Below are 13,384 nucleotides of genomic sequence, written 5' to 3'. Positions count from 1 at the left end.
CCCTTGCCTCCTTGTCCTTCTCAAACTCTCTGCTGCCTTCGACCATAAAACCATTTTGAACATCCTCACCACGGCCATGGGAACAGTCCTGCAGTGGTTCACCGAATACTTATCCAACAGAGACCAGCATGTCCACATGGCCCCAAACAGATCCCAGTTCTTGCAAATAACCATAAGGATCCATCATTTCCCCAGTCATCTTCACCCTCTACATGGAATCTCTGGGGAAACTAATCACAAAACAACATCAAGCCTGACCTTGTCATGAATGAAAGGGGTCTCTTCTCAGCCTGGCGTGGGAGGCCTACCAGGCTGGAAGCTGGAGCCAGCCCTACTGCAGAGGGGAAAGGTTGAGGTTGGGAGGGCTCTAGTCCCTGTCCCTTCCCTATGTACCAGAGTGACTCAAAATGGTACCACTCTCAATCACCCCATACACCCATTTCCAATGCTGGCCAGTTCCTTTTTGTTCATTACGGGAAACAAACAAAAAAAAGGTCCCACGATGAAACGTAGGAACAGACCACAAGGATCTATCTCTCCAGCTGTACCCGGTGTCAGCGTACCCCAACCGGCAGCACTACTGCCTGAAAATGCCATGTGACACAAAACAGACCAGGCCAAGGCAAAAGTATGGGCAGAATGGTACCATCCGCTGTGTACAACAAATATACACCACCAGCAGCAGAGAAGGGTTGTCACACAGACGGTCCACTGCTCAAGGGAGAACACTGCTTACCAACACCAGCGACACAGAGTAGCTCTTTAACAGACTGTCTAGCAGCAAACTTAATACCTCACACGAACTGCAATTTTGAGAGCAGGCTGCCATTGCCGGTCTGCGCTAGTCCCGTATGTGAGAAAGGGGTGGGGCTTAGGATCCTCCTGATCCCCTTATATGTATCCCAATGTTTGTAACACCTCCCGGGCGGGGAAGTTAGAGCAAGAATGGACAGGGAAATCAGAAGGGGAGAGCAAATGGAGACAGGAGAGGGTGGGGTAGAAGAGAAGGAACAATAGGAAACAGGAAGGTGTGGGTTGTTTGGGTGAAGTCATAGAAGGAGGAGGTGGTGGACTAAGAGACCAGAAGGAGGAAGGTGGAAATGAGGGTGGAGGTGATTTATAGAGACTCTCTTACCTAATAGTGGGTCATTCAATGAGTGCCAGCTCTTAAGTGAACAATAATCTTAACAGGTCACATCAATTTTGTAAGTTTCTTTAATTCAAATCTGTTGTTCATTTTTATAGTTTTATAGTTCATTACTTCCATTGTTGTTCTTATGTTTGGATATATATATTTCCAATCGGATAGCTGCTGTTGTGTTCTCTTGAGTGTACTGCTTAGCCACTTGAGTACAGTTCTTAAACACATACACTCTAAGGGCTGCTTAAATCCAATTCTTAGTAACCTCTGAGTGCAATTTTCAAACTCTTAAATTCAGTTTTCAAACCTCTACACGTGTTTCACCATTGTTGCTCCAATGCATCTTCATGAGGTTATCTGATTTACTAATTTGGGTTCCCATTGATTTATAGAGACAGTGAGGTATTGACTGGTGAGAGAAAGTGTGCGTGTGTGTAAGTCGGAGAGTGAATGCAGGGTGACTGAGGGAGTGGAAGGAAGGTGATTGTTAAACAGGTGGGGTATAGTAGTGGTGTGAAGGTGGGAAAAGTGGCAGAGTAGAAGTGGGAGTCGAACAGGTGTGGAGGTAGTTTAGTAGTGGCGTTGAGGTGGGTGGAGTGGCAGGAGTAGTAGTTGAGATGAGCAGAGATAGTAGTTGGATATAAGGAGAAGATGCAGTAGGGAGGAGAGTGAGAGAAGGAGGGTGTAAGATTGGAGGGTGGAGGCAAAGTATCAGGAGGATCATTGAAGGGACCAGAGAGGAAGTGAGAGAGAGAGAGAGATGGTGGATGGAGCAGGAAGGGAGAAGGAGAGTGTGGAAAGAGGAAGGAAGAGAGACAGTAAGATCCAGGGAAATTAGTAGAAAGGCGTGGTAGGCCAGGGGAGTGCTGAGAGTAACTGAAAGCCACTTTTCCAACAAGCGTTCGGGATAGGTGTCACCTAGATTGTGCCCGGAGGAAGTCTAGAACGAGAAAGCATTGGCCTTTAGGCCACCACACATAGTCCGATCCATTTCAAGATAACAGTGGTTACCAATCATTAGTACCAGTCTAGGGTTGAGGGGAACGTGTGTTAGTGTGAGACTACCCATTCATAGGTAGGGGGGGAAAGGATGGTGGTTAGGCTTGTGGCCAATCTGATAATAAAAACCCTTTAACCTCTTCTATGGCTTGGTGTGTTCTTAAGGCAATCTGTGACAATATGCAATGACACACAACTTTACCTAAAGATCAATTGCAACAATGACATCCAGCGACTCAAGCAGTATCAGTCCCTCACCCAAGCCTTGATGCAAAGCACCTATCTGACGCTCAATCATACAAAGACCATATTCATTCTACTAGGGAATCCCAACAAACATACCCAAGTACAGAATTGGCTGATCTGAATCTCGATGGATTCATGCCTTCACTCTCACCCAGTGGAAAATCTCTCTGCTTTACTATGGACTGCAACCTTTCATTCAAAACACACATTACCAAGAAAACCCAAGCAGCATGGTACCAGCTTGCACTCCTCCGCAAAGTCAAGCCTTTAATGCCTGCTCACAGTTTCAAGACAATAACAAGGACTACAAGTACCATAACAAACCTCGGTCCAGCTGCCAATACCGGGTGCATACCTTGAGGAACGAAAATGGTAACCAGGTTGAAAATTGACTGCCCTCATCCCTCCAGGAGCTGAACTGGAGGCCCAACACCAGACACATAGTCCTCAGACACCCTACAGGAAAACAGTTGTGCATAGGCAGCAGAGCTGTAGTCAATGGGGAGCTGCACAGCAGTAGGGGAAGCCAGCAAACACTCCCCAAAATCCCTGTGGACAGTAATTTAATTCATCCAAGTAGAAACACAGTGCTAAAAGTGCCAAAATGTACTTTGCAGGCTGGAAGAAATAAATGGAGACTTAAAAGAAGGCATGGCTAATGCTCTGGGTATTTATGTGCTTTCTTAAAATTTGTGTACCATTTTCCCTACAATTAATCACATGGCACCAGAAGGAGGATCCCATTCATTTTCCAAAGAACCTTATGTGCTTGGATCAGAGGAAAATGAATGGCGAGGAACATAAGGGCTGATTTTTTAAATGCAGAGTAAGGCTAAAAACCTGTTCAGGATTTTAGGCAGAATTATTACATTGTTTACTTTCAACAGGTACAATATTATTGAACTTTGAGTATCCTTTATAGATGTTGCAAGTCTAATCTCCTTGTCCCTTTACTCAGAAGAAATCAAAATTGAGCCACAATTGGGAATAAATCGAGAAAACTAGACTCTATACATTTCCCATTTCTAGTTGCCTCGTTCAGCATTCTGATAGTCTCCCTGGGCTGGTCTCTGCCTCCCTGTGTTTTAAATGAGAACAAGGAATAGTTCACATGAAAGTGCTGCATGAATCCGTGTGGAATAGACATCTATTCTGCTGCTTGGCAATCTTTGCCAATGGATTGTTTTATGGCTGGTGTCTTCCACCAACCAGGCAGCGTCATACAAGCATGCACTTCTTAGGCTCCAATACATTGTCAAAGCCTCAGATTTAGAATGAAAAAGAACATGCCCAGAACAAAATCACAAATAAGAGTTTTCAAAGTATTAAGCAGGCACAGATATGAGGAAGGGAGGGATGAGAACCGAATCTCACAACGAGGGATAAAGTATCTCGATAAAAATTCTGATCAACTAAGAAGGGCCTGAACCTCAAAGAACTGTGATTTGCTTTAATATGTAATTCTCCATGTACATTTGCTGGACCGGACGCAAATCCAGTCAGTATCTAACTCAGTTTCTGACAACCCCTAATACACGTATGCAGAGACTCTAAGTAAACAGGGTAGGTGGCCTGAAGTGCCTTGGGAGGATAACTCAGGGGCAACGCGCTCACCTTGGAAGCAAGAGGACGCGGAGCAACACAGGTTCGATCGCTGGATCCACGCTTATTCTATTTTATTGTTCATTTATATTGCGCTTAATATCAGCAAGTGGTTTCTAAGCATGAGATCAGGATTCGAACCTGTGTTGCACCACGTTGTCTTGCTTCCAAGACAAACACGTTGCCCGTGAGCTATCCTTCCTCCTCTGTGGGTAGTAAACGCATTATAAAATAACCAATTACTATAGCAGAATATGTATTACGATCAGGGGCAACAAGAAAATATCTCTACTTACCACTTCTCAAGATAACTTGCTCGTCGGTGCGGTGTAAGGCTAAGTGGGGATACACAGTAAGGAGACAATTTTCAGCTGTCCCAGCAACTTGAAGTGGAAACCTTAAATTAAAACACATAATGATTACTAACTCTAATAGACAATCTACCAAGGCAACCCAAAAAAGGAGGAAGGGATTGCCTTAATATCTTGGTTTTCTTCATAAGAGTTACAACTTTCTTTCTAAGAAGACTATCCTTGCTTTTGTATAACCCCTTTTTTACACCATATCAGACCCTTTTACACCCAAGAAAAGAGTGGTTTCAAAGAGGTGCTTCTCCACTGTAAACACTATGAGCAAAACATACACAAGTTCTAGTAAACAAGTTGTAGAAATTACACACACATGCGGATGACATTTCATCATTATGTTTACTACGACAGACAAGGATGACAAATGCCATCCACATGTCACACAACACTTTGAAAGAAGGCCATTACATAAATAGTTAGCCTTGAAAGATGACAACAAAGATGCAGCCCTCCAGACTGATGGTAGTACATTTAAAAAAACATGCCCCTTATTCTGCAGCCAGCATTCCAGATCTATCCGGAGGCTGAAGTTTAAACTCTGGCCATCTTTCTGGATTCTACCCTTTAAATAGATTGTCAGATTAGTGACAGTATAAAATCACCACCAGTTTAGATATAAATAGTGAGACTTGGGAGGCCTTACTTTAAATGAGCAATCAGTGAACTTTTTGGGGCAGTTGCAGGCATGGAACCCAAGTACAGAAATTGATTGCCGATGGGTACGTCCCTGTACCTGGTCCAGCACTGGTGAATGCAATCCATATAGAATTTGATAGCTAAAACAATGGCCAATGCCCTGTGAAGAGCACACATTACTGCTAGTCTTGCATTGCCTTCTTTGATAGCTACTTAAGCTCTTAATTTTGGCACCACAAATCACTGCATGGAACCTTTAAGAAGGAACAGAACACGTATACACAGTGGAAATTGTATTTAACCCATGTTATTCGAAGAAAGATATCACAGGTGAGGGTAATAGGAAAAAAAGGCCTAACATGAACAGAATGAGCTAGAATACTTTATTCTGTTGATATAGCTATCCAACCCTGTTAAATAGGTCCAAACAGGTCAATTCTAAGACTCGGTGTCTGGGGTATGGGTAGGCAACCTCCCATCTAAGGATCGTTCTTGCCTCTCTTCTGGTCTCAGCAACAATGGCCAAAACTACTACCTCCATATGGAGTAGCTCATCAAACGGTCCCACATTCGCCAAAAGAGTGGCCGATTTAGACCAAAACAACTGGCCCACACTAGCATTTTGCATTTTTTGGTTCTGGCATTGCCCTACAGGCCAGTCCGAGCCGGCCGGCTCATCCATAATGGGCACGGGGGCGTCAACCCAGTGGCCCCCTCACCCATTATGGAGGAGCCAGCCCAGTGAAACACTGAGCACTCCCTCAGCTGCTCTTTCCAGCTGAGGGAGTGCTCCTGGGCTGGCTGAACTTTGAAAGGGAAACACTGTTTCCCTTTGACAGTTAACTTCCCCAGCCGCACATGCTCAAGATGGCGTTTTGCTTTGCAAGCATTGCATAGCTCATTGGAAATGCTGGCTGGGGAGCTGCATGTCACTATGTGCAAGCAGGAGCTCCTACGCCTCCTCACACATACAGACGTAGCAACCTGGAGCGGGGCGTTCCAGCACCCACATGCGGGACCTTGCACGCATGAGCAGGAACCAGGAAGTTCTTGCTTCCCGATTCCTGTTCATGATGCAAGCGCTAGAGGGCTGGGGAGGAAACTTCAGGACCGGGGCAGAATAACAAGTTACTTTCTTACCTGGTAACATTCTTTCGATGGGATGGTCCGACTACGTATTCCATATCTATGACATGTAAGCAGCACAGCTGTGGTGATTACATGTCATAGATATGGAATACGTCGGAGGACCCAATCCCCTCGAAAGTAAGTTTATGTTCATTTATTTTTTATTTAAATATGTGTATGGATGCATGTATGCTTGTGTTATGAGTGAGTGTATGATGATGGGTGGTCGTGTGAATGATAAAGGGCTTGCTGTGTGAATGTGTGTGTGTTTGTGTTGGTCCGTGGAGTGGATTTTGGTGAGTGGGGGAGGTTTGCGGGGGAGGGGGGATTTGTACAGCAAAGACATTTTAAAAAGGCAGCTGTTGCACAATCCCCCCACCCATCACCAAACTCAGCTCTCCTTCTGAGGCGCTGTGGAGCCCAGGGACAGGGATGGTATCCCTCTACTGGACATCTATCATAGATGTGCAGTAAAAAAACATCATGCCTGCACGCTGGACCCCCAAGTGCCAATTTCAATACTCTAAAATGCAACATTTTAACCCATTATTTAAAAATAATTCCCAAACCCTCCTTGATTGGTTTGGGCTCCCTCGCTATGCTTGGTCGCTATGGCATATCTGGGGGAAATATTTATGCCCCTCCACTTAAAAAAAATTCACCAGCTGCCACTGGTGCTGGGACTGTGGTGGGAGCAGGGTGGTGGAGCCCAGGGACTGTGGTGGGAGCAGGATGAGCGGGAGCCATGGGATAGTGGTGGGAGCAGTGTGGGGAGAGCCCAGGGTCTGTGGTGGGGTGGGAAGAGCACAGGGACTGGGTAAGAGTGGGATGAAGGAGCCCAGAGACTCTGATGTGAGCAGCTGGGGGAGCCCAGGAACTACACAGGGAGTAGTGTGCGGTGACGGTGTGCAATAGTTCATAGCCATTTGGACTTACTATCCATTTGCCATTTGTGGGGGAGGGGGCGCCCTGCCCTCATTTTGCTTGGGGGAAGCCCAGGCCTAAACAGTTTGAAGACCACTGGTCTCCGGGGAAAGCTTAATAAACAAATAGAAGGGATTAAGTAGACAGACCAATTGAAATGCTACCAATCTGTCACTCATTGTTACCAATATTAAGCACAAATCAATGCCACTTTGATATCTGATGTTCGGAGAGCCGGTGTTCCAAAGCTACACACATCTATTAAAAAAGAAAACAACAATTGTGAGGTATGGTATTGTTTATTTGTAAAGCGCCTATAGACAGGCAAGTGTTTCAAAGCGCTCAAGGAGGGGGGGAACATGAGGAAAAAACAAACAGTTGCTCAGAGCCTTTGAAATGCTCAGATGATAGTCTGCACAGGCAGAGTAAGTGCGTAAAAAATACATTTCAAGGTTTAGGAGACAGCAGATAGGCCCGACTGCAATTCTGCAGTTTTAACAGTGCAATTAAGGGGTGAAGACAAGGAAGAGAGACAGACGATCTTCAGGCGCAGTGCGTACGGATCGAGCAAGTGCACAGAAGGTCACAGGGAGGGGGAGGATCAAGTGCACCCAGTTGGTTGAGACTGGGGTAAGTGCAGAGAGAGACGCTCTCTTGGGTTAATTTCTCAAGTGCATCGAGTGAGGATAGGGTGTAGGGCCTTGAGGCAAGTGCCAGAGGACTGGGTGGTGGGTGCCGGGGGCCAGTGAGACTCCGAGGTCACCCCGCGGCCAGTCAGAATGCTGTGAGGAAGAGGAGGGAGGGAAAAACAGAACCGGGTTAGCAGGGTAGAGGGAGAGAGTAGGAAGAGGAGAAGAGGAAAATCTTGAGGAGTTTCCGGAATTTAAGGAGATCCAGCTCAAGACAGAGGGTGGCAGCAAGGCTATTCCAGAGGGAGGCACCTGCTGAGGAGAAGGATCTCCCTCCAAATCTCTGCTTGGAGAACCGGCACACTCGTAGAAGGTTGGAGTAAAATGAGCAGAGGGCTTGTGAGGGACAGTATTTAGGAGGCAGCGTTGCAGGTAGGTAGGTCCCTGGTCCCAGAAAGCCTTGTGGACAATGCAAAGGATCTTGAATTTGATCCTTGCAGCAACAGGGAGCCAGTGAAGGAATTTCAGCGCCGGAGAGATGAGGTCCCTGGGCTTGAGGCCAAAGATAAGTCTTGCGGTTCCGTTCTGGATGAGTTTCAGAGGGCGCAGGGTAGAAGAAGGGAGAAGGGAGGTTGAGGAAGAGGCTGTTGCAATAGTCCAGCATGGAGACAACCCGGTCTCTCGAGACAGTGAGCGTCTGGGGGAAAGTGAGAAAAGGTAGATTATCTCTGAGGAGGTGAAGCTGATAGACTTTTTAGAGATGTTTGCAATGTGGGATAAGGAGAGAGTGGAGTCAAAGATGACAGGGTGTAGGGCCAAGGGAGGCCGGCCAGAGTGAAAGTGGGAAAGCGGGGGCAAGGGGTCCCAATGCGAACAATCTCAGTCTTAGTGGCTCTGAGGCAGAGGTCGTTTGCAGCACACCAAGACTGAATAGCAGACAGACAGTCCGGTATTAGCGAGGAGGAGATGGTGGCTGAGGGTAGCCTGAAAGATAGTTGCGTGTTGTCTGCGTAGCACTGGAAGTTAGAGGTGAAAGTGGCAATCACACGTGCCAGGGCAGCCGTATAGACATTGAAGAACCAGGGGAACGCCACAGGTTGAGAAAGTGAGTGTCGAGTGAAAGGCTCAGAGTTCCACCTGGAATGGGCGGTCGGAGAGGAAGGAAGTTAACCATGCCAGAGCCTGATCTGTGATTCAAAGTGTGTCACAGAGACGTGCGATCAGGATGTTATGGTTAACCATGTCGAAGGGAGAGGTCAATGAGAATGAGGATGGAGGGGGTGTTATTGCCTCTAGAAGCTCTAAAGCCAGATTGATGGTTGTGGAAGGAATCAATAGATTCATTGTGGACGGTCCGTGCATAAGGAAGTTTGAGAAAGGGAACTGCATATGGGGAGCAAACTGCAAGTTCAGGCACACGGCCGCATGGTGTGGAAATAAGAAGCAACAGGTCCCCAAGCAGAGGGAGAAAGCTAAGCAGAAGGGAGGGGGTACTGTGAGAAACCTGAAGGTGCCTCCCCTGTCTGGTCCTGGGGATCTATCATCCAGGTGGCCAGGACACTCATCGCTTTTGGATCTAGTTCCTGGGAGTGGATCACCGAGATGGGGTGGGGGGGGAGGGGGTCATTGGGGAGCGGGAGAAGGAGACACTGATGGCTAAGACGTGGGATCCTCCTTCGAACACATTTTGCCCATCCTAACACACTACCACTCTAAAACACTACCCCCCCCTTTTCTGACACGAATACTTTCAAACAACCCGAAAGATAATGGGCCTACACCAGAGCCGTTAACCTGACATGTTTGAATTCAAGGGTCAGGCAAAGTCAGGCAATTGATCAGAATCACACACACCAGACAGTCCTTTCCCTTCCCTACAGGGATAAAAGGTGGAGCAAGAGAGCACACTATGAGCAAAGCAGACAGCACGACGTAAGAGCCAGTTCCATCAGGCAGTTCATGAAGAGGCGAAAGACGGCGAGAGTCGAGAGGAGACCTTGGCCTTATCGACAGAGACCCGTGAAGCATTGAGAGAAAGAATCGTAAGGCCAGTAACAATCACCTGCGTGTGCTGTAGCAGATGTCAACGGTACTCAGGCGTCCTCCGCTGACAGCCAAGCCGGTGAGAGACGCATGGCCCAATGGTACCGGCTGTTACGCTCACCTGGTATTCACAGGGACGCCACCCAGCCGGGTTACTCGCTGGTATGCTTATCAGCTTTGCCCTGATGTGGTCTGCGGTGAAGGTTCTGCCTGAAAATACAGGAGGACTGTGTTCAAGACTGACCGACTGGGGTAAGTATCCTCCCTCCACCCCGTATGATTTCAGTCACTCTGGCACCCTCTCCTCACCTTGTGGTAGAATTAGCCGTGCTCTCCGTCCTGCCTTCTTTGCAGGGGCGCGTTGTCTTTCATGGGCGAGTGCGGTCCAGTTACTTCACTGACGCCGGCCCGTTTGATATTGTTCTGGTAGGTCCTATTGCTGTTCTTTAGTATTGTTGCTATCCAGCATGCCTTTCTTTGTTTAAAATGTCTTTTCTCCCTTAGGTATGCGGAGCTTCAGCACGGCGAACTGGCCTGGTTGAGCCACGCTGGTAAATGATGGTGCATTAAGCACGCTATGATGCGGTAAATAAGCGCAGCGCTGCAAAGACTTGCCTTTGCTAACCTGTGTTTTCCTTCCTTGTAGGTCGCAGTGTTCTTCAGCGCGAGTGGAATGTCCGGAGTGGTGCCAGCCGAGAGGCGACCAGCCAGGTAAGCCTTTCGAGTAGTTCGTAATTTGTAAATGTCTCTACTGCTTTCTTTAATGTTGCCTCGATCTTCCTCTTTCAGGTCGTTCTGTCCGGAAGGTGTGCAGATTCGAGGAAGCTGTTCTCAGTAGCTGTGTAACGCTCACCTGATTCCCGTAGAGGCGCCGGTCTTGACTGGGCGTATACCGTATCTTCAAAGGTGATGTGCAACACACGGCTGGCTCTTTGGGCTGGACCTCTGTGCACTATATGTCTGACTTGAAGGGTGAGATGTCTGCAGATAGAAAATATGGGATTAAGGAACTGGGTTATTGAATGTCTCTCTCTTCTTCCCTTTCTCTTCTCCTGTAGAACCCCAAAGGTTAACGCTCTCACCTTAGGTAAGTGAACACCGTGCTCTCCATCAGCCTCGGGGCAGGGTGCTGTAACCAGTTTCTTCACTGGATAAGGGGAGCAGGCCTCTTGACTTCAGAGGACTGCTGTCCGTCGTTTACTGCACGAACGGTAAGTTTCGAGTAACTCTAATGTCTTTAAAGTCTTTAGTAATGATGTTTCTTGTTTTGCAGGGTTCCGGCGATGGCGGATGACGGGCTGAAGTGAGTTGAAGATGGAGCCCGTGTGATGAATAGAAGCGCCTGGAAGCACGTAAGTAAGCGCTTGTTGCCTGCTTCACGATGCGCTCTAACTGTCTTTTTATTTTGCAGGTACAAGTTTGGAGCGGCTGCCGGGTGCCGGAATACCCACTGGGTTAGATGTGGAAAGGAGTAATGGCACGTGAGTATTAAAGTTCCCCAATGTCTTTAAACGCACCTTGTTTTGTCTTTCAGATGCGGGATGCAGCGCCGAAGGCCTCCGGAGCGTGCGAAGAGTTGGTAAGCTTTTGTCTTTCAGATGCCGGAATGCAGTGTGAAGACCTCCGGAGCGCACGAAGAGTAGGTAAGCCTTTGTCCTTCAGATGCAGGCGTTGGTGACAGCCGATGGACCAGGTAAGTGAAGAGCTGTCACTGAAGACGGTAATGCTAACCTGTTCTTTCTTGTCTTTATAGGTGTTGCTGAAGACTGGATTCAGGATGGTAAGTCTTTTTCCTTAGGCCCAGGATCAGATGCAGAAGACACGATGAGCGTTCTGCTGCAGAGGATGCAGAATAACGCAAAGCAAGATTCATCCATCGGGTGTGGTTTAAATAGCCTCCTGTAGAGCTTAGGTGTCTCCTTCCACAGCCACGCCTAGTAACAAAAGAGTTCCTGCTTTCCAGAAGAGTTCCAGTGTTCTGAATCTAGGGAGTGGCTCCTGCCCCACCCAACAGGAAAAGTAGTTCCAAACAGAAGAGGATCAGAGGCTCAACTGGCAGGCAAGTAAGCAGCATGGTCTGCTGCAGGTAATTCCACCCAAGCATTATGAGCCCGGCGCTTCCAGCGCTGGGACTGGGCATATTTATGAGCCTGGTGCCACTGGTGCCAGGACTGGGTCCAAAAGGTCCCAATTGGGACTGGTTGGCACTCGGAACCTGGGTTATGGATCTGCTTCCAAGGGAGTTGGGAAAACCCTGACCTTTTGGAAGCAGAGATCATGACAAGCTGGGAGTGTTTAAAGATGAAGACTGCAGGTAAGATGCTGCTGCTAATGATGTTCCTTTTGTCTCCTTGCAGGTTCTGCTTCTCCGAGGTTCGAGGGAATAGCTGGACACGGTGAGCGTCATGTTGCAAGCTGCAAAGTAACGCGAAGCGTGTTGTCTTGCTCGGGTGTGGTTTAAATAGCCCCAACAAAATAGTCCAGGTAAAGTAGTCCCTAGGCTACCACACCCAAAACACTAGACCGCATAGCTTGGTTCTTAGGAACCAAGCTATGTGGATGCCTCCATGTTGGCTGACGATACAATAAAGTAGTTCCCAAGCACATTGTTTTTCATGGTGTATGAGCATGGCGCCATAGGCGCCAGGACTGGCCCCATGAGGGCTTTTGAAGAGGATGCCAGGCTCTAGAGGCCCGAGTCCTGACTCCACCTGGCCAATGGGTTTGCCAGAGGGGGTTTTGGGCGAGGGTCGTGACACCGGCCTTGACTCAAAAGGCAAGAAAGCAATGCCATTCATCACAATCAGTGAGTCGAGGGGGAGAACCGATAAAGAAACCAAATTCTGCTGAACAAAAGTAGCGAGAGGATAATTGAACTTTGAATACAAAGAACTGTTAAGAGAAGGGGGGAAAACCAGCAAAGCAGAGGCAGGCACCACATGGGTGCACACTCGTGATTACCCTATTGTAGAACCACAAATACCCGAAAGCCTTGGGAAATGGGCGAACAGAAGAGGTCAAAAGGGTCATACAGGGGTCTTGTAAAATCCTCTGTACCGTCGAAAGTCTTTGACCGACAGAGAACTGTGAAAGCTAAGAGAAGCAAGTCCTTCATCATAGAAGTTAAACCCCAGAAATGTGCAATTGAGATTGGCAAAAGTGAACCCGAACGAGGGATGCCGATACAGAAGGGGCGTAGTCTGAAGTCCCTGAAATACAGTGTGTTGACAAGAGTGAACCCAAACAAGGGATGTTCACCAGTAAACTGTGTTGAAAAGATATGAAGACTTAGGGGAGCAAATCCTGCATGGTATGAAAAGTATACGAACTGTACGAGGTTGGCAGGAGTGAACCCAGCAGAGGGATGCTAATGAGAAGGGGTGAGGCCTGAGGTCCCTGTAAATGGTGTGCTGACAGGAGTGAATCCATCGAGGGACACCTCGTTGTGCAAAAGGACATTAAAGGCCAAAGTGAACCCGGAAGAGGCAGGTCGTCACTCAGGGATGAACACCCTGAAGAGTTGTTCAAAAAGGACATTAAGATTTGTGAAACCGAGACACATTATACAAGGAGAAGTGCACTGTCCCTGCTTGTCATTTGGGGTCCGAGCCCGACTGAGGGAGAAACCAAGAAACATTGTAAGGCAAAGAGAAGTGAGCTATCCCGCT

The 13,384-nt window shown here is 47.7% G+C and overlaps 1 protein-coding gene across 1 annotated transcript in view; it reads right to left on the bottom strand.

Moving 5' to 3' along the window:
* CFAP47 (cilia and flagella associated protein 47) overlaps nucleotides 1-13,384 on the bottom strand; it is a 3,369,192-nt gene that overhangs the window by 2,499,093 nt on the left and 856,715 nt on the right. Inside the window, exon 27 of the mRNA XM_069639370.1 lies at nucleotides 4,285-4,385. Within this exon, the coding sequence (XP_069495471.1) occupies nucleotides 4,285-4,385 (101 nt within the window). The remainder of the gene's footprint in view (nucleotides 1-4,284; nucleotides 4,386-13,384) is intronic.

Source organism: Ambystoma mexicanum, chromosome 7q (assembly GCF_040938575.1).
Source record: "Ambystoma mexicanum isolate Mex_15411 chromosome 7q, UKY_AmexF1_1, whole genome shotgun sequence".
In the NCBI taxonomy this organism is placed as follows: Eukaryota; Metazoa; Chordata; class Amphibia; order Caudata; family Ambystomatidae; genus Ambystoma; species Ambystoma mexicanum.
The sequence above is the reverse complement of the archived record's forward strand: the minus strand, read 5'-3'. Positions and strand labels throughout refer to the sequence as shown.